General features: G+C 38.3%; 1 protein-coding gene across 1 annotated transcript in view; it reads right to left on the reverse strand.

Moving 5' to 3' along the window:
* The window catches only part of NSD2 (nuclear receptor binding SET domain protein 2), a 75277-nt gene that overhangs the window by 41220 nt on the left and 11340 nt on the right, over window positions 1-22717 (reverse strand). The window contains exons 2-3 of the mRNA XM_058804395.1: window positions 19404-20029; window positions 3519-3684 (exon numbers count right to left, since the gene is read on the reverse strand). Coding sequence (XP_058660378.1) covers window positions 3519-3684; window positions 19404-20000 — 763 coding nt within the window. The 5' untranslated portion in view covers window positions 20001-20029. The remainder of the gene's footprint in view (window positions 1-3518; window positions 3685-19403; window positions 20030-22717) is intronic.

A 22717-nucleotide genomic window follows, 5' to 3' on the forward strand; every position in this document is an offset into this window, starting at 1 on the left:
TAGGATTTGGCTGGCGGAAGGGAGAGTGGAGGGATAAAAATACAATTTTGACATCTAAATAAGAAGCATTTTTTCTTCTAAAACTAAAAATATTTCCTTTTTTCCCTTAGAAAAACAGGAGGAACATTGTCTCACTGTGGTATGATACAGGCATACAACCTTTGCCTTCCCAAGGTCTCAGCTATTCTACAGAAAATGGGGAAGAAACCACTTTCAAAACTCATAAAAGGGTTCACAGCTAACAATGAATTTCTAAAAGGCAGAGGTAAGAGATCACACTTAAGATCACTTAACACCTTGTTCATTAGAACTTGTAAGTTTGCTAAGTGTTCAAATTATGGTCTTGTTTAAAAATAGAAAAGGTTTTAAGCTGCACTTCTGTGTTTGCAAATTCAATCCTGCTGGATCAAATATGCTCCCTGCAGTACCTGTGGTTCCTCCAGTGTCACCACACCAGTCTGTCCTACACATAGACTAGACAACAGACAAACTCAGGGAAGGATGGACACCCACTAGGTACCAATAACAGCCACAATTCTGTTACTGGTGACTTCAAACTATGTCTAGATTCCATTTGGAATTCCATTATTCATACACTGCATGTCTTCAGGCTTAGTCACCAAATAGATCTAATTGATTGCTTCATACTCTATTTTTGGGGTTTCTAGAGTTAGAAAGAACTTTCTTTTCATGGTGATTCAGCCAATAATGGTGATTATTTTAATAGGGGATTAATCTTGTAAAATATGGCATCTGGAATGGTAATAATGGTATGGGCAAAAATTTTAATATATGCATAAAATTTTAATATGGCATCTGGAATGGTAATAATGGTATGGGCAAAAATTTTAATGTTTTATAACAATTACGAACTTACACTATACATAAAAACATCTATGAGTACTACAAGAACTGTAATGACTCATCTGAGATCAGATATGAGAATCTAGAGGAAGGGCAGAGGGAAAGTCTTGGGATTGTAACCATCACACATCCAATCAGTAATCTAACAGATGTTCCAGAGTTGCCTAGTCAGGAAAAACTGTCTTGCACAGCAATAACTTTGTGCTCATCAAGAAAATGTTTAAGCAGTGACTACAGAGCTCTTATGACTTAATCTGTCTATTTTACCAGGATGCCCTGGCTGCACACAGAGAAGCCACAGCCTAGGATTCCAACCTCCTGTAAAGATCTGCCAAGAGCCCACTTGCCAAGCAGGCAGGCACTGTGCTCCTTTTGCGCTATAATGCTGCACAGCTGTAACTGCCTAATTAAGGACACTAAGTAATAGTTGCTGCCACTAGAGTCACAAACCTAGTGGTGAATGTTCAGGTACCCTCTGAGAGTTGAATTTGTACCAATGCTCCTGGATAAAATAATGACATTCGTTTGTGGCCGCATTTCTCTTCACAGAGAAATGCAAGGCACAACTTCCCAAGGATTTTCTGGGATTCACATTCTCGGCACCTCAGAGAAAGAAAAAACAATTCTTATCTCATTTACTGCTTCTGTGTTTTGGAACAAGTGGAATGCATTGTGGAAGACTGTTTACCTGAAGGGCATTGGTAAATGGATTCTGATGTGAGTGTTTTGATTCACTGACCAATGGAACCCATGTTTGTGTGTCAGGACTGTGGGCTGACAGTCACAAGATTATGGGCAGTTTTGTTGGGTTGCGTGCTTGTGTAGTTTCAATTTAGATGTATTGTAATATAGTACAGAATAGTATAGTAGAATAAAGTAATTAATTAGCCTTCTGATATCAATGGAGTCAGATGCATCATTTCTCCCCATCGTCGGGGTTGCCTTGATTTTCTGATATTCATTAACAGTTGTTACATAGGGAAACTTAATTTTTGGCCCACAGAATCCTGAAGCAACTAATTGTTGGGAGTTTGGGAGAGTATTCTGGGAACCCACCACTTCCCTGGTGCTTCTCTGTATCTGAGCATCTGTGGTTGACCACAGCCAGAGACAGGATATTCAGTGAGATGGGGCTTTAGCCAGACTCACACAGACTTTTTTTACACAGAAATGTACTTCCCACAAGTTGAAAGTTATTAATTTTTATTAAGCCTAATCAGCTGGAATGATCAAATCAAGGGGCAACATCCAGAAATTCAGACTTCTTATAAATACTTGATCCTAAGCCTAAAAATGAAAAATACAGAGACATAGCTCAGTATTTCTACAATTCACTGACAAAAGACCTTTTTATTTCTTGCAAGAAGACTTTTGATAGTGCCTAAATAATAAAGAGTAGGTGGAAGGTAAGACTGAAAATACCTACTGATAAAATACACACATCAGAATGCGTTTATTAGTCAGGATGCCTGCTCAGACACTGACTAAACTCTTCAAGGAAAAGGCAGGCCCAAACCCACTCCAGAGCAAATATGAGAAATGATCATCACTCCCCTTACTTCAAAGAGAGGGAAATTAACATTACAAAGTATGTGAGTCCTTCTTTCTGTTCGTGCTCCACGGGCTGCATTCAGACATTGGGTTTTCCTGGATCTGTTTCTATAGTTTCTGATAAAGATGCACCATGAAGATTCTGGATAATGAACATAAACCCTGCTCCTTTCAAGGAACAGAGCAATTGTTAGGAACAAATACACAGCTCTACTACTCTCAAAATCCATCTCTTTATGTCATATTAGACCTAATAATCCAAAGACTAAAAATGACAGGGACTGCCTGATCCAAACTCTGAAAGACTGCAACAAGGAAAATTTGTCTGAGGAGTCTATAATATTCCAACAACTGTATTAAGAATGCTTGAAAGAGTTCTCAAGAAGCCATTTAGTTTACTACCAATTTTGAATATAGCTATAATCCTAGAGATATTAATCCAATTTGTACTTAAAAACCTCCTACGAATGAGATCAGACCATTTATCTGGGCAATCCATCCCAATGCTTCACTGCTTTCAGCCTTTCCAACTCTTTCTTAATGTGTAGTCTAAATATTTATTGCTACTAAAGCCTCAAAAGTTTCAGGTATCAGGACAGAGAACAAAGGTGCAAATGAGATTAAGAAATTGTACAGATTCATTCCTAAAAATTTCATTAATACTTGGTAGTTCCTGCATTTTAAATCAACTAATATTGTATGTAGATATCAGTACTGACTCCATGAATCAGAGAAAATTTACCTGCCTGAATTATAGATTGCTTTTAGTAAATCACAATCATCAGGAATATTTAATTCCCATCAGCTGTAATAAAATTTTTAGCCTATATCAATTTACCAAGCCTCTCCACAGAAACAATGAAAACACTCTTAGGTTTATTTTTTTCCTTTTTTTAAGAAGACTCCACACAGTTTGACAGCTCACAATTTTGGTATCTTTCAGATAACACTTGAGTTAAAAGACACACTGCTATATACTCAAGAATAGCATTTACATGATTTTAACATTCCTGCTGACAAGTTGCTGATTAACTGCATAGACGAAGAACAGAATTTTTCCAAAGCAATAATTTTGTTTACCTGAAGAAATCTGAATGACATACCTTTTAGTTTAGTGTAGGCATGGAGAACAGGATCAGCAGAAACCATACATGGCCACCATGGGAAGCCAGACACTTTGGACCACACTAGATCTCCTATATTATACTTCAACAGATGGACTTTTTCCTCTTTGATGGTACTCTGAGTTTGATCTCTCTTAGCAGGAGCCTTAAAAAGAAAAAAGAAAAGCCAAACTGATCATCTTTTTTTCAGATATGCATCAGGGGTAATAGAAGGAGGAAAATAAGAAATAGTTCAAAAAAAGTGCTGTCATGTTTGCTAGTAAACAATGATTGCATTTCATGTGTAATGAAAACCTTAAAGTTCAAGTCATAGCTTTTGTTCTCTAAAAGTGAAAAAAATCCACATTCCAATTACAGTTTTGTTTTTAATTAGAAATATTGGCAAGTAAGCTGTGGTTTGCCTTTGTCTTTTCAAATAACTTCTGAGAGACCATCAGGAAGGCTTAATTTGATTTCAAATACATTACCTGAGCACTGGATGAAGATGCAGAAAAGTCAACCTCCCTCTGTATTGAATATTATTAATCAAGTTAAGTGCTATACACACAAATGTACTATTAGATTAAAAAAAAAAAAAAACTCAAAAAACCAAAACCAAACCCCCCAGACTAGAACAGACTGAAATATTGTCTTTATGTCTGAATAGAAACTACAGAAATAACCAGTTTTAAAACCCCAAGCCCTCCATCTTTCAGCTCTTTTTTCACATACTGAGAACTTGTAACATGAACCATTCCCCACATACTTTTGTGAGATTTTTTTTCTGTTCCAGTTCTAACAGTAGACGTTTGTAAGTGCTCCATGGATGCTGTAAAGCTATTTTAGCTATTGGAAAACAATTACAGAACTATTTCCACTTCAAGGGATAGATTTAGCTACAAGGGTGTTTCATGTTCCCCTATGACAGACACATTTTTACTACATAATAACAAAGTTCAGCAACACAGACATTATTCACCAACTAAAACCATTTCACAGAGTTAGCTGCATTTTGTCTCTTTGGATTCATTTGTAATATTTGATATAAATAGACTGCAGCTTTATCTAGGTAAGCATTAACTCTGGAAAAAAGCACAGAAGGTATCTCATTACAAACTTATCACATATTTCATTAAATCACATATTTTGAATCTCCTTTTTAATTTTCTAGTACTAAATTTATATGCAACATTTATCATTCATCTTGTATAATACCAGCTCATCATTCAGAAGGCAGTTAAAATTAATTAGAAGAGGCAAGAGGAAAGAAAGAAGACACTTAAGAGAGCAGAAATCTAGAATTTATAAACCAGTACTTGGAGCATTATGCTGAATCAGAGTAGGTCACTTTACCTTGTACCTATTTTTGAATCCAGCAAATACTCCCATAAATAATAATACATTATATTCCAAACACAAACAACTAAAATCTCTGATGTGCTGCAACTGCATAGAGATTTATTTGCAACTCAAACATGGAGAGGTACATCCAGTCAGACCCCCTAAAACTCAATGTACTTAGAAATCAATTTCTCAAAGCTTTTAAAACTCTGCTTGGTAAACGTACATGAAGCCATGTCCTCTGATTGCTAGGGACAATTACTCATCCAGTGATTCAGCTTTTCTGGTGAATTCAGACTTGGTTCATGTGACTCCAGCTGGAGCTGCATTCCCATGTCTCAAGGTTTTTGGCTCTCTGACGATTCTCTAAGACTGTCAGAAAACCCCTCCTGTGAGCTTGCCTCAAGTCCAGCACTCTCAACAGACCTAAGAGATTCCAAGCAGATGTGAAAAATCAAATGCTCTTTCTAGCACTTAAACATAATGTGAAAAGTTATGCTTAAAAGCCAAAACTTAAGAAGCCCGTATGTCAGGGGCAGGTCTGGAAAAACATTAATCCTAACACAACAAACCAACTTCAGCATTTCAGCTGAAGAGGTAGGATGGAATTTTTTTTCAATGAATCAACTTTTCAGAAATGTGAAAGTTACTCAGGAGTCTGAAACTCATTTTTAATTTATGACTCCTTGTATTCTTCAGAAAGTGCAACTAAGCTACGATTTATGACTCTAGTCTGAGAGGGAGCTGGCTGGAATAATGAAAAGGCTCTAGCAGTGCTTCCAACTGCAGCATAACATAAAACGGGTGGCAGTACAGGGGAGAATATCACATTCCAATGTGTCTACAAGCACTTCACAAAATTTTAGAAAAGCCCAGAATACTTTTACTATACTAGATCCCGATAAAAAAAAAATGACAGGCTCTGATAAAACCTGCAAGGTTTATCCGTGGTGGGTTTGATGTACTTAGGTTTTTTCCTATTGCTAAAACATTCATACTTTAACAGAATGGCCAAATACAGCACAGCATTTGATATCCATGGAGCTCTCATATGAGATTTTTAAGAAGTTTACAGAAAACATCACCACTTGCTCACTTCCATCTTACCTTCCCACACCATTCTGGTTTAGTTTGATTTTCTCATTCTGGGAATTGCTCTGATGTATTCCATAGGTATCCCAACAGTAAACAATGAGGTGCAATTCCTGGCATGCACTTTGGACATGCAGCTGTAGGACACCAACAGTTTATTCAATACTCCTTCTCAGAAACATTTTTGCAAATCAAATGCAGTCACACGTACAGATTTCACAGTCATATGTATAGATTTTACTTCAGTATCCAGGTAGGGTTATTTTAATTATTAATACAAGGGGGGAAAAAATAATTTCTAAACAAATTTGCCACCCAATCCCCTCTCTTCTCATACACTGAGGACTGAAGCTCCTTTATAAGACACTTGTATTCTCTGCATTTTTAAAGAATAGGAGATCACTGTCAAGTTACAAAATGGTATAGAAGAAAAGCAATTCAGCTTGCAGTTTATTTTTCCTCCCAAAGGAAACAGAAATTGTTGTTTAGGGAAGTCTGAACTCCTAACAATATGTGGTCGGACAGCACAGGGCATCTGTGCACCCATGAAGATGGAGAGGCAGGACTAGAATGGAAGTACAGTCCTGTGGGCTGTGTGAGTGCAGGGAAGAAGAGAAGAAGAATGCAGGGAACATCTCCTGCCAGGCCTGACCAATTCTTCCTGTGATGATATTTAAGCAAACAAATTAAGATGGGAAATTCCTGGTTCACAACACAACTGTAAAGAAAGGGAAGATCACACAAAATCAAACTATTTTAAAATATCTTCCTCTCAAATTTTGGCTCCTTCGTGTCTTTTTCATAACTTCTTTGTTCTTGAAATTGTTCTCATTTGTAATTAGATCTCCTACCCATTAATGTCAGCAGCGTCCCTGTGCTGCAGAGGAGCACAAAACACTCTCTGGTTCTGCCACGGCTAAGTAAGTCTAGAGTGCCCTGCATACGCCCCATCCCATTACCTTTAACTGCAGTTTTGCCAGAATTAAAACCATTTAATTGCAGAACTTCCTTGAGCTTTCCATCCTTAGTTACAGGCAAGCTCTGCAGCCTGAGGAGCTCCCCCCTCAGTCACCCCAGCCCCAAACTTTAAACCAGCTACACTAAACATCAGAAAGAGACAGCTTGGGATCAGAGTACTTTTCTACTTTAAGGAATTTGAGGATTTTGTTCCACTTTCAAACAGGAGACTGCAGAGAATTTACAAAGATGGGCAGTGCTGAGGTGGAGGTGATGACTCCCACAGAGACTAATCCTCACACTGGATACACAAACCATTCCACAGGCTTTGCACTACTCAGGATGGCAGACACTGAATTTCCTTTCATTACTTTCTGGAGTAATGAAACAATTGCTTGGAAAGGCAGCTAGATGGACTTCAAGTTATTTTGTCCAGGAGGATGTGGAATGTGAAAATTTAGGAAGTCCTTTACAGCAACTGAGTTTCCCTTTGAGAAATTATGACTAGAGGAGAAGCAGCATCCTCAAAAACTCATCTGGGCCATCAGCTGCAATAGGATGAGAAGAACTGAAAAATAAAACAAAAACTTAACATGCTTTTTCCTCTTTCCTTAACATATGACAGATTTGTTTGTCATTCCCTCAGCACTTTCACAGGCAATGAGTGACAGGCAGATTGACAAGAATTCACAACACTGTTGTCAGCATTCTACCAGCCCAAAGAAGTGGCTTGGCCACAGAAAACACTAGCATTTAATTAACTTTGGCTACATTTGCTCAAAAAAATCCAATCAACTTCCATTTAGTTCTAATCTGCCTGAATATGATGAGACAAGAACACACCATGAATAATAGGTCATTTCAAAGTTTAAAAGTATCTTTAAATTACCAGAACCAAACTCATTAAAGGACACCATCTTTACTGCATAGAGAGCTTTAGGTTTGTTTGTCGACTCTGCTATGAAAATACCATGATGAGTGCTTAGTAAACAAGGGAGAAAGGTAGATTTTTAAAAAACACCTAGAAGGCTTATTAGATGGTGCCAGATTGAGATTACTTTATCCCTTTTAAAAGTACACAGTGGTGTTTTGGGTGTATTTCAGCTATTTTGTGTGTATATGCTCTTGTGCACACATATGCAAGGAATTATAACCCTTCAAAATTATTGCAAATTACCTTTAGCATCAAAGAACTAGTACTTCACTATATAAACTTAAAAAGCTATAGAAATCATAAAAAAAAGTCTTCTGCTGATTGTCACAAAGGGATTAGACAATGTTGAGAACTGGTGAAGTTCTCAAGTCTCAACACCGTAAGAATTTAAGACTGGACAAAAAAAGTATGAACCATTAAGACAAGTGAAGACAGTAAATGCTCTTTTATGTATAATGTTACTAGGAAGTACATATTGAACAGCTTAAGCTGCAGATATCTGGTATTTCCGTTTTCATTTTCATTCTGTACCAAAGAACTTCCACTTTCACTATAGCAGAGGGCTCTGCTACAAACACAGACTGCTGGAGGTCCAGCTGCAGGCCAGGAGAAAAACAAAGCTCCTCACATTACAAAGAAACTAAACCAGAATAACCAAGGCCCCTAAACAGAATATATACAATTAAAATGCATTCTGAATTGAAGTTAGAACATACAAACTTAGTCAAAGCTATTTCTTTTCTATGGAAAAAAATAAGATTTACTATGGAAAAAGCTAAGACTGGTTGCTGACCAAACACACATTATTTTTCTCTTCCTGCTATCTACTTGTGCTGTGCTTTGCCAGCTAAAACTCCTACTGTCTCTCATGATTCTGTGTAATGAAAATAAAAGTGAAAATGCTTTGTTTTGTCTTCCCCGTCTATCAGCACAGATAGAGAACTAAGGAAATGGTAGTACAAAAAATATTCCTTTCAGAGGTTCAGGAGAGGTGGTTGGTGTTTCTAGAGAAGAAGAGAGCAACAGAACAGAAAATATTATTTTTGTAATATTTTACTGCTTGAATTCCCCAATGACTAAGGATATTATAACCTAAAAAAACAACAAACCAAAGTAACAGGACAACAATCCCGTGCCTTCCTTCCTCAAAATACCACAATAACAATTATGTGCTCGTTTAGTGAAAAATTCAGGAATTTCATATGCCAAAAGACAAATCCACATTCAGTCTTCAGCCCAAGGCACACAGGGATGCAGGTACCGTCCCCAAGAGTGATGTTTTGTCATCCCACAGAGAAATGGCTGTTTCTCACTCTGTGACTGGGGACAAAAATCTCATTAAATCAAATCACTTCAAACCACAAAACTACAACCACATCTGATCAAAAGCAGTGCAAACTCCTCTGTATGTACTATTGTCTCAAATAACAAATGTGGCAACTTAAGTCTCATTCTATGTCATCATTCTATGGGATTCTGCCTGTAAAAATACAGTATCCTCCCAACCCTAACTGCCTAAGTGGTTTTAAATTTTTAAGATTATAATGCACACATTATAGTGAATCTGTTTATCCCCAAAGGGCCTGAGAGGCCCTATGTTTATTCAAGTATGTCCCACATTCTAGGATGCAGGGGAGTATATTCAGATACTATGACAAGTGACTGAACACATTAAGAATAAAACTAAAGCTTCTTCACTTGTTATATCCTGTTCACTACCTAATGGAAGAATGCTGTGCAATTACATACTTGCAAACCACTGCCTACAGAGAGAATGTTTCAGGCAGAGGAGTAAAGAGTAAACCAGAACTTCACAAGATTAAGGAAAAATGTGGAATTATTGCTACAAAATGGAGAAGGATGAAGAAACCAAGAAAGAAGCAGTGAACTGGCAAAGTTTTATGCTCCATCTTCAGTAAAAGAAGAGGACACTACAACAGAGCATTCAAAAGACTGCAGCTCCCAAAAGGCCATTGCATCCATATCTGCACAATTAAATCTGCAACAACCTCATAAAATATACAGTGAGGTAAAGACTGCTGAGGGGGAAGAGGACATGAAATGTCTACATCAGAACAGAAAAACAAACAAACTCTATTCTGAACTGGCTTGTTAAGTTTTTTAATTTGTAATTCTTTTATACCAAACTAGAGATTTAACTAAAATCTTATAAATTCAATTTTGAGAGCAATTACATTAAATGTATTTCATCAAGTTACCTTTCACTTTCTTTTATTACTAACCACTTACTTAATTTCTTCTATCACTAAAAGGGGGTCAAATCTGACAGTGTGAAAAATTATGTTTGCAGAAGACAGTATATTCTTATCTTCCTGCCACAACCCAGATTTTTTTTTTTCCTTCGACATGCTTAGATGGTAAAGCTATAAAATAATGTAAAAAAATGCTGAAGAAAATCACTGCAGATCTGAAAACTCTTCTGTGCTGGCTGAGGCTGTTTGAACCACATATTAAGTTTTATCACAATGGGTTTGTTTCCTCCATTTCTTCCCACAAACTCATCTAAAGCAGATAGTGAACAGCAGGCTGAGTGTCACCATGCAAGACGCTTCTCTCCAGGAGGGAAAGTAAACAAAAGAGAATAAAATTCATTGAAGTTTAGACAGGGATATATGGTTTTTTTCAGAATGTAGGTTGTGGATTTTAAAACAAGACAGAAGTTCAAATTTGTCTTTCAAATCAAGCAGTAAACTCCTGGTTCCATTTCAATTCTTTTTTTTTTTCTGGCTTTGGTTCCCTCATTAGCAAGTCTCTAGCAGATGAGAAAATTCCATTTAAAAGCAAATCTGTCTACTGAAATCAGTCTTCCTTTACCCAAACACTATATAAGCAAGTATTTCAGACATAAACTTTAAATGATATTTTAGTAACTAGGACACAACTCTTCTTTCAGAGTAAAGAGCTGAAGAGAAACAGACTCAATCACTCAGCGATTCAGTAAAATGTGAGATCTGGAGCAATTCTCAATCCTCAGTTTTTCTTAAAAATATGGAGATTAGTTTCTTTCAGCTGTGTTACTGAATTTCTGCATTTTCATTTAAATTACCTCCTAAATTTTAAGTTACTGGCTTATTAATGAAAGGTTTTATGTTTCAGAAATTTAAACTAGATAATGTTTGATCACAATGAATATGCCCATCTTTTATAATGTGTATTAGAAAAAGATTTCTGCCTATATCCTGTGTATCTGACCTTCACCCACCCTCAAAGGTTTAAACTTTTGATGTGGTATCTGGGTATAAAAGACAGTGTGGATACAAGATGCTACAGAAATCTGTAAAAACATAACTGCAGAGCCATGAGGAACTCTGGCATGAGAAATGATTATTTCTGAACAATTTCCATATGAACTTCACATAGGATAACAGAGTGAAAGCTAAATCATCTCAGCATACCTACAGATTTTCAGAATGCCATATCCATATGTAGCTTGTTATCTGCATGTTCAAGATGCAAGAATGTTATCTACATTCTTCAAGATCAGAATCTGTAACAGAACCTTATCTTTAGCACTCTTCTACACCCTTACAGAGTTTGCCCAGGACACTTTCTGAACAGGTATCCTCCTCCTGGCAGCTCACAGACATCCAGGACAGCATGGGTACACATTCTGAATCCCAATATTGCCAGAAAACTGAAAAACCCAAGTCTGGACAGCACTGCCTAAAGGCCACTGGATTTACAGGACACTTTTCTGGAGAAGGCAGAGACTTATCTCTGCCTTTCTTTTTTTAATAACAAGAACACTTCTGAAGGCAGCTGACTAAGCTTACACAGAATAAATAATTATTGGGCATAAAAGGGCTCTGTTAGTTGACTAATATTTTGACATAGTCTAAGTATTACTTTGCTTTAGAGATCAGATCTTTAAAATAAATTCCCATACCTAAAAGCAGGCACAAGAACTTTCACAAGTTCTCCTGTTACATTCACCTAGCAGGGCCTTCTCTTCTACAGATGAAATGCCAAATCAGTGGTTAAAAGCCTGAGACAGGTAGGGGAAGACAACCAAGAAAATCCTGAACATTACCTTAACTTGGCAATATTGAAGCTTATTTCTGAAACATCCCTTATTTCCAGCAATAAAAACCTACAGGAAGCCTGGGAAACCCCAACCCCATATGAATATTAAAATAGGGCAATGTTTGCAGTCCAAAATCATGATGAACATAACCAAAGTGCTGTCAATTCTAGCAGAACTAAGATCCCAAATTGTTTCACTTCATCACAAGCATCCACAACATACACTCAAGTTGACATTTATTTACCAAACTAACAAAACAGCAAAAAATAAACAAAATCAAGCTTTTCTAGCATTAGTTGCTGCTATGAGGTCACAAATTCCCTTCTCACACAAGCACAGCAGGGCTTGTTTAACAAAGATATACACAAGACTCAGTTTTCCCTCTTCCAGTGAGCTTTCAAAATAGTAATTTTTAAAAGCAGTTCTTCTGAGAAGGGAATTAATTTCTGATTATTGACAATATACAGTTTTAGCTACTACTATTTTATGATGCATGGGAACACAACTCCTGTGAATACCTATAACATTAGATATTCACAAAAAGCAAAAATATAAGCTAGCCCAGTTGGATCTCTTTATTTATAATAGAAAGATGATGAAAGATGGTAATAGACAAACATAAAATTACTGTCTGTGGACAAAGACCTCTTTTGGAGAACCTGAAGTTCATCTGCCCTACATAAAATCCACTCTAAAACAAGGAAACTTGTAAAGGAGGTTGAACCCACTGCTCCAAGGCAGATCAAAATATTTTGCTTTTGCTACTTTGCCTAAGGGTTACTACAAAATATCTTTCTTTCTTGACAGAAGGGGGCTATAAGGGCCAGAAATTACATCTGGTACAGATCACTAATGTTTCCCAAATATCTGCCTGTAAATCCATCCAAGTAACACAACCCTAAACTGCAGATCTAACTCCTTGCTACATGTGAGACTTACACATGCATTATTTTGGTTAAGCAGAACACTGAGCAGAGCAAGAGAAAGGCTAAAAAACCCCAAACAGTGAAACAAACAGCAAATTCTTTGCCAAACCAACCTATAGTGGTCAACACAGGAGGAGGAAAAGGAAAAGCTGAGATTTTAAATCATTTAAATCATGACATTACCTGTGCAACAACTGACAATAAATCTGGTCAGCTTATAAAACCAGAAACTGCCATTAATCTCTCAACACCATCTGCTGCTGACATGTAAAGGGATGTTAGTTCTTCCAAAGATGGCTTACTCACCACTTTACTTCATCTGTCATGTCCACCATAATGCCCAAAAGACCAAAATAAAAAAGCTCTGGAATGCACAAACCAATGATAAATATGAAAAAATGCAAGAGATGCCGACATTCTTTGAATTGACTTAGCTACATCTGGTTAGCTCTTTTCTACAGAAACCTGGCTCAGGGTTCAGAAGCAGTCAGGAATCAATAATATGCTAAGTATTATTCATAATGAAAAATAATGAAATTGAGAACAATATAGAAAATCATTAACGTGCCACTGTATGCATTCACAAGATATTTATATTTTGAATGTCCTCTATTGTTCTGGTTCCTTATTCTAAAATAAACAAGACAGCAGAACCTAAAGGGCAGCACACAGCACAGTGCAGAAACAGGGTAATACAAAGTAGCATTCTGGAATTGCTTCTAAAATATGTGGAACAACACACCAGTACTGGACAAGCTGAAATTCAAAACAGAGCATGTTTTTGAGCAATCTACACAATGACCAGTAAGAGAAGTCCATGATCCGTATTTCTGTTATTATGGCAGAATCTAGCAAAACAAGTAGGCAGCAAATTGAAAAGGTGAAAGAGCTGCTATATTGCCCTGTTACTTCAGGTACTGGATGCAAGAAGCTCACACTGGCTCAAAAAGAAGCTGAGGCCTCCTTCCATGGATTCAGCCATCTAGAGCCATTAAACACAAAGTCACCAGCTCCAGAAACCTCCGAGTCACAAACTGCTGGAGGCTGAGTAGATCCAAAAGGAGCATCACTCTGTGATTTGCAGTATCTGTATTCCCCATTATGCCTCCTCCACTGAACCCTACCCCGAGCTGAGGTGCTGAATTAAATGGCCCCTTGATCCACCTTGGTAGTGCTATTCTTAGACGGTATTTTTGTAAACACTTCAAGATATTACTTCACATACTCCATTTGGATTCTCCCATCAATGTGTTTATGAAGAGAGAGGACAAAAAAATGTATTTAGGGAACATTTCTTGGCACAACAGTTTTACGTAAAAAATGCACTCAAATCAGCCACTTTTACATACAAGAACAGGAAGTCTGGTATGGAAAGCCTGAACAAATACTCAGGTTTTCTGCAATTAATTTTGTAGCCACTCTGAGAATACTTACATCTTCTAATCTCCCCTCAAACCAGTACAATGCCGTATGCTTTTTAGTGCTTCTTAAAGAACAAGTGGTTCTTTAAGATACTTTCCCAATGAGGCATTAAAAAAAAAAACAATTTAAGTACTGAAGTAACAATTACTGCTGCACATCATGAGCTGCTTAGCACTAACAAGTTCTCATGGCTTAGCTAAATTTAATCTTTTACTAAGGGCTAATGCAAAACAGTACTTCAGAAACTCTTCCAAAAAGGGTAAGAAGTAATTTCTATTGTTTCTGAAGAGATTTCTAGGATTAGTCCTTCTCCTTTGGGATCCTGGTGACATCAGCCAGACAGCCTGTGTCATCACTTGCCTGAAGACAGGATCTGATACCTCAAGACAGTCTATTAAAAAGGAAAACATAACTGGGTTAATTTTATCCTACAACTACAGATCCTGACCCCTGTGGCAGTTTAGCTGCACATTTTGTCACAAGTACAGTAACTGTACTTTACCAGGAATTCCTAACAACTGATGATAAGAAACAATCAAGTCTTTCTCCTGAAAACGCATACTTATTTTACTTGTTTTTATTTTTGAAATTAAGACAAAATGAGCAATCTTGGGGTCTGTCTGTACCATCTGCAATGGGATAATAAAACATTCAATGAACTCAGTTCTCCAATATTATAAAGTGAACTTGTTGCTTTGTGCTGGCCTCTACCTGATTAGATACGAACATCAGAGAAATATCATCACCTTCAGTGGTCCCCAGCTTCCTGTATTTAGTTACCACAGACACTATTAGAAGATCATCCTCAGACTGTTTCAGTTCTACCCCCATTGGGTTTTTAAATCTTTGCTAGTATGTAGATATTGGATATAAGGGAGCTAGCCAGAAAGTTTTTCTCTGTGAAGGTGAAATAGCAACATAAACATATGACAAGGACTAGTGGAATTTCTCCAGCAATTTGCAATTGCCCCCCATGTAGCTACTGCAAGGTCATTATAGGCCATATCCTGCAGAGAGAGAGTGAAAACCTGCCAAGTTCCTGGTATAATACTAGAAGAGTACTACATGAAAAGTGGCTAGGAAGCTATGTGGAAGGTAAAGTTTTTGGATCATGTACATGTATTACACAGCTGGAAACCTTAAACTAGCAAGTAGAGCAGATGTGGACTTCCAGGTTTGTTCTGGACACAGTGCTGCTGCTTTTGTGAGCTACTGCACCCGTGTTGGGAAGCCAGGCCAGGAAGCCCAGCCAAAAGGGCAAACTGCCACTTGTAAGCCCATCCCAGCTTCTGCAGAATGAGCTCAGATGTGCCAGGATCACAGACTGGGCTGCTCCCACGGTCAGAGAGCACAGACCTACCCAGGGACCCCCAGCATGGGAGCTGCACATGTATGTACTCCCTGTTTCCTGTACAGAAACCCTGCATTGCTCTAGGGATCATTCTGGGATTACTTCATATTAATATATGAAATAAACCTCTGCTGTTTTCCTCCAAACAGGATTGCTTCACTTCTAACACGAGCAATGAGTAAGAAAATCTAGTGAAAGCAGTCAGGACAAATCCCAGTTCCAGGATGGCACATGAGCAGCTCCAGGAGGCCACTCTGGATTCTGGCATTGATTCAAACCTCTAATATGTGATACCTGTGGGATCTCAGCACCTCAGGATGGAGGTGCAGAGAGGCCGAGACCACCCTTGGGGGGCTCGGGAATCCTGGAATGTTGCCAGAAGTGTCTGGTGGCAGGATTTTGATCCTACACAGGAGATGAGACCTGTATGAGGACTGGGAGGATTCCACTGGGTGAATGGTGAAGGGATAAGTTAGTTAAAGTGTAAAACACAGGGTTTAGGATTTTGGTACAGGGGGGTCTAGAGAAGTAAGATGGAGGAATTGGGGCGTGTCCTGTCCTTCTTCTTCTTCTTCTTGGCCTCCATCTTCTGTGGTGGTGGTGGCACTTTGGGATTGGTCATTACTAAAAGTGCACCGGTTAACAAGGGTAGAAGGTATTGGGGAGAAATAATAAATATTGTATACGTAACTTCGGGTATAAAGATAAGTGACCGCCCCGGGGGCTCGCAGTGTGCCCATGGCTGACTTGCTGTGCAGACCTCTGTCGGGCTGAAAGAAAATCTTTTAGATAAACAATTAATAAACACCAAGACCGAGACAAGATCAGAAGTCTCTCCTCGTCCTTTGAAGCGTCGGCTCTCCAAGGCCATCCCTGGGCCTTTCCAGGCCACCAGAACAGCAACACAGAAAACCATACAATACCCAGCACCCATAACCCAGAATGTCCAGGGGTGCGCTGCCTTGGCTTTAGAGTTGTGAAACCAAGCCTTATCATGAGAGGCCTGGATTTTAAAGTAAACTCCTAAGGTAGAGAGAAGGGTGAAAAGAGGGAGAGGAGGAGGAAAGAGGCACAGGTTGGACCACTTCATCTCCTTTACCCTGGGAAAATGAAAGCAGTACAGCTGTTTCTCAGAGGCCTGGAAAAGCTGGTGATTATCAACAGAAATCTAACATGAGAGCTGGGCAGATCACATTTACTCCCAGCTGAAAACTAACTCACAGACAATGTTTTAAATAGCTTTCATTTCTGTTAACAAAAGATGCCCAAACAACAAGAAGCCAACAGCAGAGCACTGGAACATTTGTTACACGATATGCCTCTCACCTCAGTGCAATAGTAATCTGCTGTGTCCATCAGACAGAGATCTAATTACCCTACACAAAAGGCAGCATTTGAAACATGGTGATTTTTGTTAAATCAAAAGAGTAAGAGGCTGGACAACAAGAAATTGAGAGAGAAACCAGATGAAAAATAAAACCAGGCAAACAGGTTCTGCATTAACATGTAACCTACAACAAACAGGTACCTGTTTGAGTGCAAAATGAATCAGCTTTTACTCTAAGGATATTTACCTAATTTCCACTTTGCAGCCACAATCAGCCACATAAAACCACAGTATTATGCACTAACATTAAGGCTTTGGATGCTGGCCATGGAGTTTCAGGCTAGAGCCTGAAACCAAAGAACACTGATACTAAGACATTACAGTTATCATCACAGAAAACACATGTATGTCACAAGCCTGACAAGTACACACAGACAAACATTTGAAAAATCTCCTTCACATGTTCCCTCATACTTGCTTTTCCTGCACAGTTGCAAATCCTCACTGTGAAAGAAAAGCCCCAGGTTTTTTTACAATCAAGGAGTTATAAAATAACATCTTGCAACCTTTAAATGCTTCTCCTTTTGACTTTGTGCTTTAAAGTGCACTATGCTAGGAAAAAAAGAAGCCAGAAGTGTGACCCTGTGTTTCAAACTCTCTGAAAGAGCAGGGTTGCAGTATTGCAAGTGCTGAGATGGAGCAGGGGGTTGCCTCGATTGAGTGGTTTGGTAGCTCAGGGGTTTGGCACAGGGGCAAATAACCCTGTCACTCTGCAGCCACTGAGCCCCAGCCACTCTGGGAAACGGTGCGGATGTGGTTTTCTCCTGATCATTTCTGCCCAAAAGACAACTTAAAGCCGGACAAATCTTTCGTTTCATTTTAAATGAACTGTGCACCAGGAAAAATGAAATGCCATACTCAATGGACAACCAGTGTAAAGGGCTTCAGAATCAACTGCATTTGTTGACATATTCAATATCACCTCCTCCTTCTAAAAAAACCAAAATAACAAACCCACACAAATATGCTTCAGTTGTCGATGCTATTAAACATGCCACCTTTTAGTCCAATTTACCCTTATTAACAATGAGCTGGACAAAGAATTACTCAAAATATCTACTCTGCCCATACCTTTTACCCCTGACGAATGATTCAGGAAAGTCTGAACCAGTTAGTGTTAAAACATTCTCCTTAACCAAATTAAAGACAACAAACTCTTGAACAACATTCCTGAAAACATGAGTATTGATAATTTTAGCATAAATCACACATTCAAACCATAAACAAACGATAAATATTTCTGATACCTAGAGACACATTTACCCAGTTCTGTGAAATAATTTATTATTTAGTTTTATTGAAAAGAACTGCAATTAAAATCAGCAATACAGCAACTCTGTTTCTTCTCTGTATGTGTGACCTTGGAAGAAAGTAACAATCAACAAGGCTGTGTTAATGGCAGGACTGGATGGTCTTAGAGACATTTTTCAGCCCATGAGTCCATGATTAACTGCAGCTGACAGAAAACCATAACATAGGTTCTGTGTTTAAGGTGTGCAAAACCAGGACCTTTCAACAATGCAAACCATTCATTAACATTCACCATTGTTATACAACACCATTCTGAATTATTCACTGAGAAATTTAATATACATACAAGTATCCCTGCTATGTAGGGTTTTTCCTCTGAGATAAAGTTATTGCAAACCACATTCCTTTAAATGGAGTCTTGTAATAAAAGCTAAATAAAGGGGGAAAAGGGTTCCCAGCAGAATTCTTATTTACAACTTGGTAAGGCAAATTAAAAAAGTTTAAACATTTCTGCCAATGTTTAAAAGAAGTAAAAAACCAAAGAGCTTGACCACAAAATTAATGACACCAAATACAAGACCTAGATATTTTCAATTAAAATAAGTCACTGGGTTATAGCAAGCAAAACCAGCTCTTTTCAGATCACAAATAGGCAAGGGGACTACATTCCAATTGCCAAAATCTGATGGCAAAGCGGCCAGCTGACTGCTGAGTACGTTTTTCTTTTAATTCAGAACCAGAAATAGAGAAAAAGGAAGGTTTCTTTTCTGAAACATCTGCTTATTAAGAAGCCATAATACCTCATTCTCCAGAAGTTAAAGATCACCTCTACCTCAGTTTCCTTGCTCAGGTGGACATTGTGACTAAGTCTTGGCTACAAGTCTAGAGGAAATTTCTGTTTCATACATCACATACTTCCACATGCCCTGATTTGCTCTGGAGACTTACTTTACTGATATGGAAACTGAATTTATGGGGTATTCCTATCCTGGGGAAGAAACAGGTACCAGAACTAGAGTGCATCTGTTCTTTTTTTGAGACAAAGAGAGGCATAGAAAATGACTCCCCCCATTTGTGAGGCACCTACTAAATGCCTGAAGATGAGCATACAAACACTGAAACTCCTGTATGATTAATAAACCTCACAAAACACAGAAAACATTAAAAAAAAAGTACTACCTTCTTTTCAGTGGTGCTTGAAGTCTTTGACACTAAAGCTGTTTCAACAAGACCCTGCTCAAGTAAGGAGTCATATTTTATGCTTCTTTTTCTGCTTCTCCTCTCCTTGTTTGCTGGCTTTTGTTCATTTTCCTCTGACTGAGACACATCTGCACCATTGTCTCCGCAAATGGAGGACTCAAAAAGAGGCTTCCCATTCATGTAGGTTTTAGTGATTTTCAGCTTTATTTCTGGAGAGCCATTCTTGATAGGAGTAGTGTTGGGGGGTGTTCCAACTCCCTTTATTTCCTGAGGTTCAAAGCGCAGCTTGGCATCCTGGGCCCCGGACTCGCCATTAAACACCCGGGAGGTCAGATCTTTCAATTTATCAGCTGGAATAAATGGAAGAGTCTCATGGCCATTATATTTTTGCATGACACCTTCCTGTAGAGTGGCAGAAAGTTGTGCTTTGCCCAAGTAGACGGAACATTCACGATTCACTTCACAATTCTGAGGTTTCCCGTTGGTATTTCCAAGGATTTCTGGTACCTGCTTCATTTTGATGCAGTTAATTTTTTGAGTTAACAGTTGAGAACTTCTTTTGATGCTAAAGTCCATTCAGCCCAGATGTTTCCAGTCTTACACTGCTATATTAAGACAAAAAGACAAAAAAAATTTTTAACAATAAATGTCAAAAGCTATTAAGTACTCAGATAGACATCAGCACTAATATAAAACTCGATGTACTTCATTAGACTTTTACTAAAAAAAGCTTTGTTTACAATCTTCCAAGGCAAAGTGCCTCAGTATCTGTTAATATGCATTACAAAAAAATTCCAAGAAAAACAGATCTATGAATCATCAATTTTATTAAATTGAAAGTGGAAAGCAAAATCACAGCTTTCATTTTAACAATTTGTTAACCATCTACAGCATGAGTGTTGCTTACAATAGCTACACAAAGGTACTGCACTATATAAAACAAGAGGTTAGACCTAAGTTAATATCATTATTAAAAACATAAACCAGATGAGTTTATCTCCAAGAGGCTGTGCCAGCACAGAAAGCCCCCAGGCTGTGTTCCTGTAGCACCTACACTATGGACAGCAGCATCACAGCTTCCCTTCCTCCCTCTCCAAACTTCAACCATCCATCAAAACACACCCCCTGCAGAAACAACACAGCTCAGACAGTCTCCAGACATTTCTCAAAGCATTCTGGCTGTAAGAATGAATAAAGAGTGAGTCTTTTGGGCCAGGAACACCAGCCCCCTGGGAAACAGCTAACCCATCAGGCCAGTGACCATACTGGACAAAATTTAAATGATCAAAACAACTTCTGGAATTTCAGATTTTTCATGGCAGCAATATCATCTAACACCCACTTTTCATACAGAAATTTGCAAACATACAACAAGCTAAAACTGCAATATTTTCTGCCCTAAACAGGTTCTACAAGGGTTCTAAAAGCTAACCCTGCCTATTTCACATTACACCACTGTAGCAAACAAATCAATCCGGCAGAATGACTACTCTGTGCTCCTAAAGATGATGGTTTCAATTTTTAAAATTCACTTGCATAGATTCTTCATATAACTGGGTCCAGTATATACACAATATAGAAAAATACACCATCAGAAATATTATGAAAACTCAGCACAATAATAATCATATCCATGCTCAAGGTAACCAATTTCATGTATAATTAAGTCCAAGAACTGTCACATCGAATCAAAATTTCATCAGATCTTGTCTCACATGCTCCCAAAAAAGTGCAGCAAAAACCATGATGAATAACTATTGAATTGTCAGTTGCTATGGTAGAAATCACTTCTGAATCTCACCTTGTTTATTAATGCACAGTTATAATGCTTACAACTGGCATATTCCTCCAATTTGCATTTTTGATAGCTCCTACATCAGGAGTAGCAATGGAAACATGTTCATAACTGAGCACTGCTGCAGCCTGCCAAAGCTTCTTAAGGATGTCAAGCTTGAATTCAAAGCAGCTGACGAACATGAAACCTTTTCATTTACAAAGATGCAGAAAAAAATTAAAAATCATTAACACCATCTCTCCTTAGCAAGTGGTCCCATCTCCCTAACACGCTGCTTTAAAATATCTACAAGATAAAAGGGTGTCTTTCCACACAAGCTATCTGGCATTAAACAAGGCAAGGACAGCAAGTGTACCTGAACTCCAAGTGAATCTGCAAGAGAAAAAATTCTCATTTTTCTTTAGCCAGATGAAATCAGAATTATCAATAAAATCTCTGATAAAATGACTAGAAAGCAGCCAACTATATTAACTCTTCTTAAAAGGAATCAGAGATAAAAGGAAACTCAAAACTCAATCAGAACAGAATAAATGACTAAACCTAAAGGGAACTCATGTCCTTTCACGGTATATTCTCTGAAAACATGGACATGAGACAAACCCTTTGCCCAATTAATAACACGGCAGTGTTTCATGTGTGATTCAGCAGATTTAACTGAAATCACATTTCTCTTAAGAAACAACTAGTGACAAATTCTATAAATCTCTGGGCAAAAGGCAAACCTGCTGGGAAGCATATCACACAGTTCGGAGAGCAAAAGTCCTTAGAAAACCCACCAAAACCAAGAACAAAACAACCAAACCAGCGGTCTGTTGCTAAATCTGTACTTCCTTCGCAGGGATCCCTAAGGGAGCAAAGCAGAGGTGGGATTTGGGCACCCGAGCTCCGAATTCCCTGCGGCCGCTGCGCCCTCCAGTGGGCGCCGGGCTCGGCGCGGCTCCTCCCGGCCCAGGAGCAGATTTAGGATGGATCCGTAAACTGATCAGGGCATGGATGGATTTCTGCAGCGGGCCAGCTGCATCTTCTAATCCACACTGTGCTGCTGAATTATAAATCTTACTCTCATCACATAGGTCGTGAAGCTACAAAGTCATCAAGCTTGAGGCACGCCTCCAAAAAAGCAGTGAATAATCCAGTGAGACTCTTGTTACTGGTGCACTCCATCTCAGGACATTGATGAATTAGAACGGGTATCTTAAGAATGTCAAAACATAAAAATTGCCATAGTCACAGAACAACTTAGGCTGGAAGGGATTTCCTCAGATCATCTATTCCCACCCCATGCTTAAACCTGATCAAACTTCTCAAGGCCTTGTCTGAACAACGACCCGTAGATAATCAACTTAAAAACTATGGCTTAAAAAAAAAATCAAGTTATTGTCTTTCTAGCTAATAAACCTAAACGTATACACTCCATATCACAAAAACTAAACAAACCAACCAACAAAAAAAAAAACAAACCAAACCAAACAAAAAATACCAATAAGTGAAAGACCCT

This window comes from Ammospiza caudacuta, chromosome 4 (genome assembly GCF_027887145.1).
Source record: "Ammospiza caudacuta isolate bAmmCau1 chromosome 4, bAmmCau1.pri, whole genome shotgun sequence".
Taxonomy (NCBI): Eukaryota; Metazoa; Chordata; class Aves; order Passeriformes; family Passerellidae; genus Ammospiza; species Ammospiza caudacuta.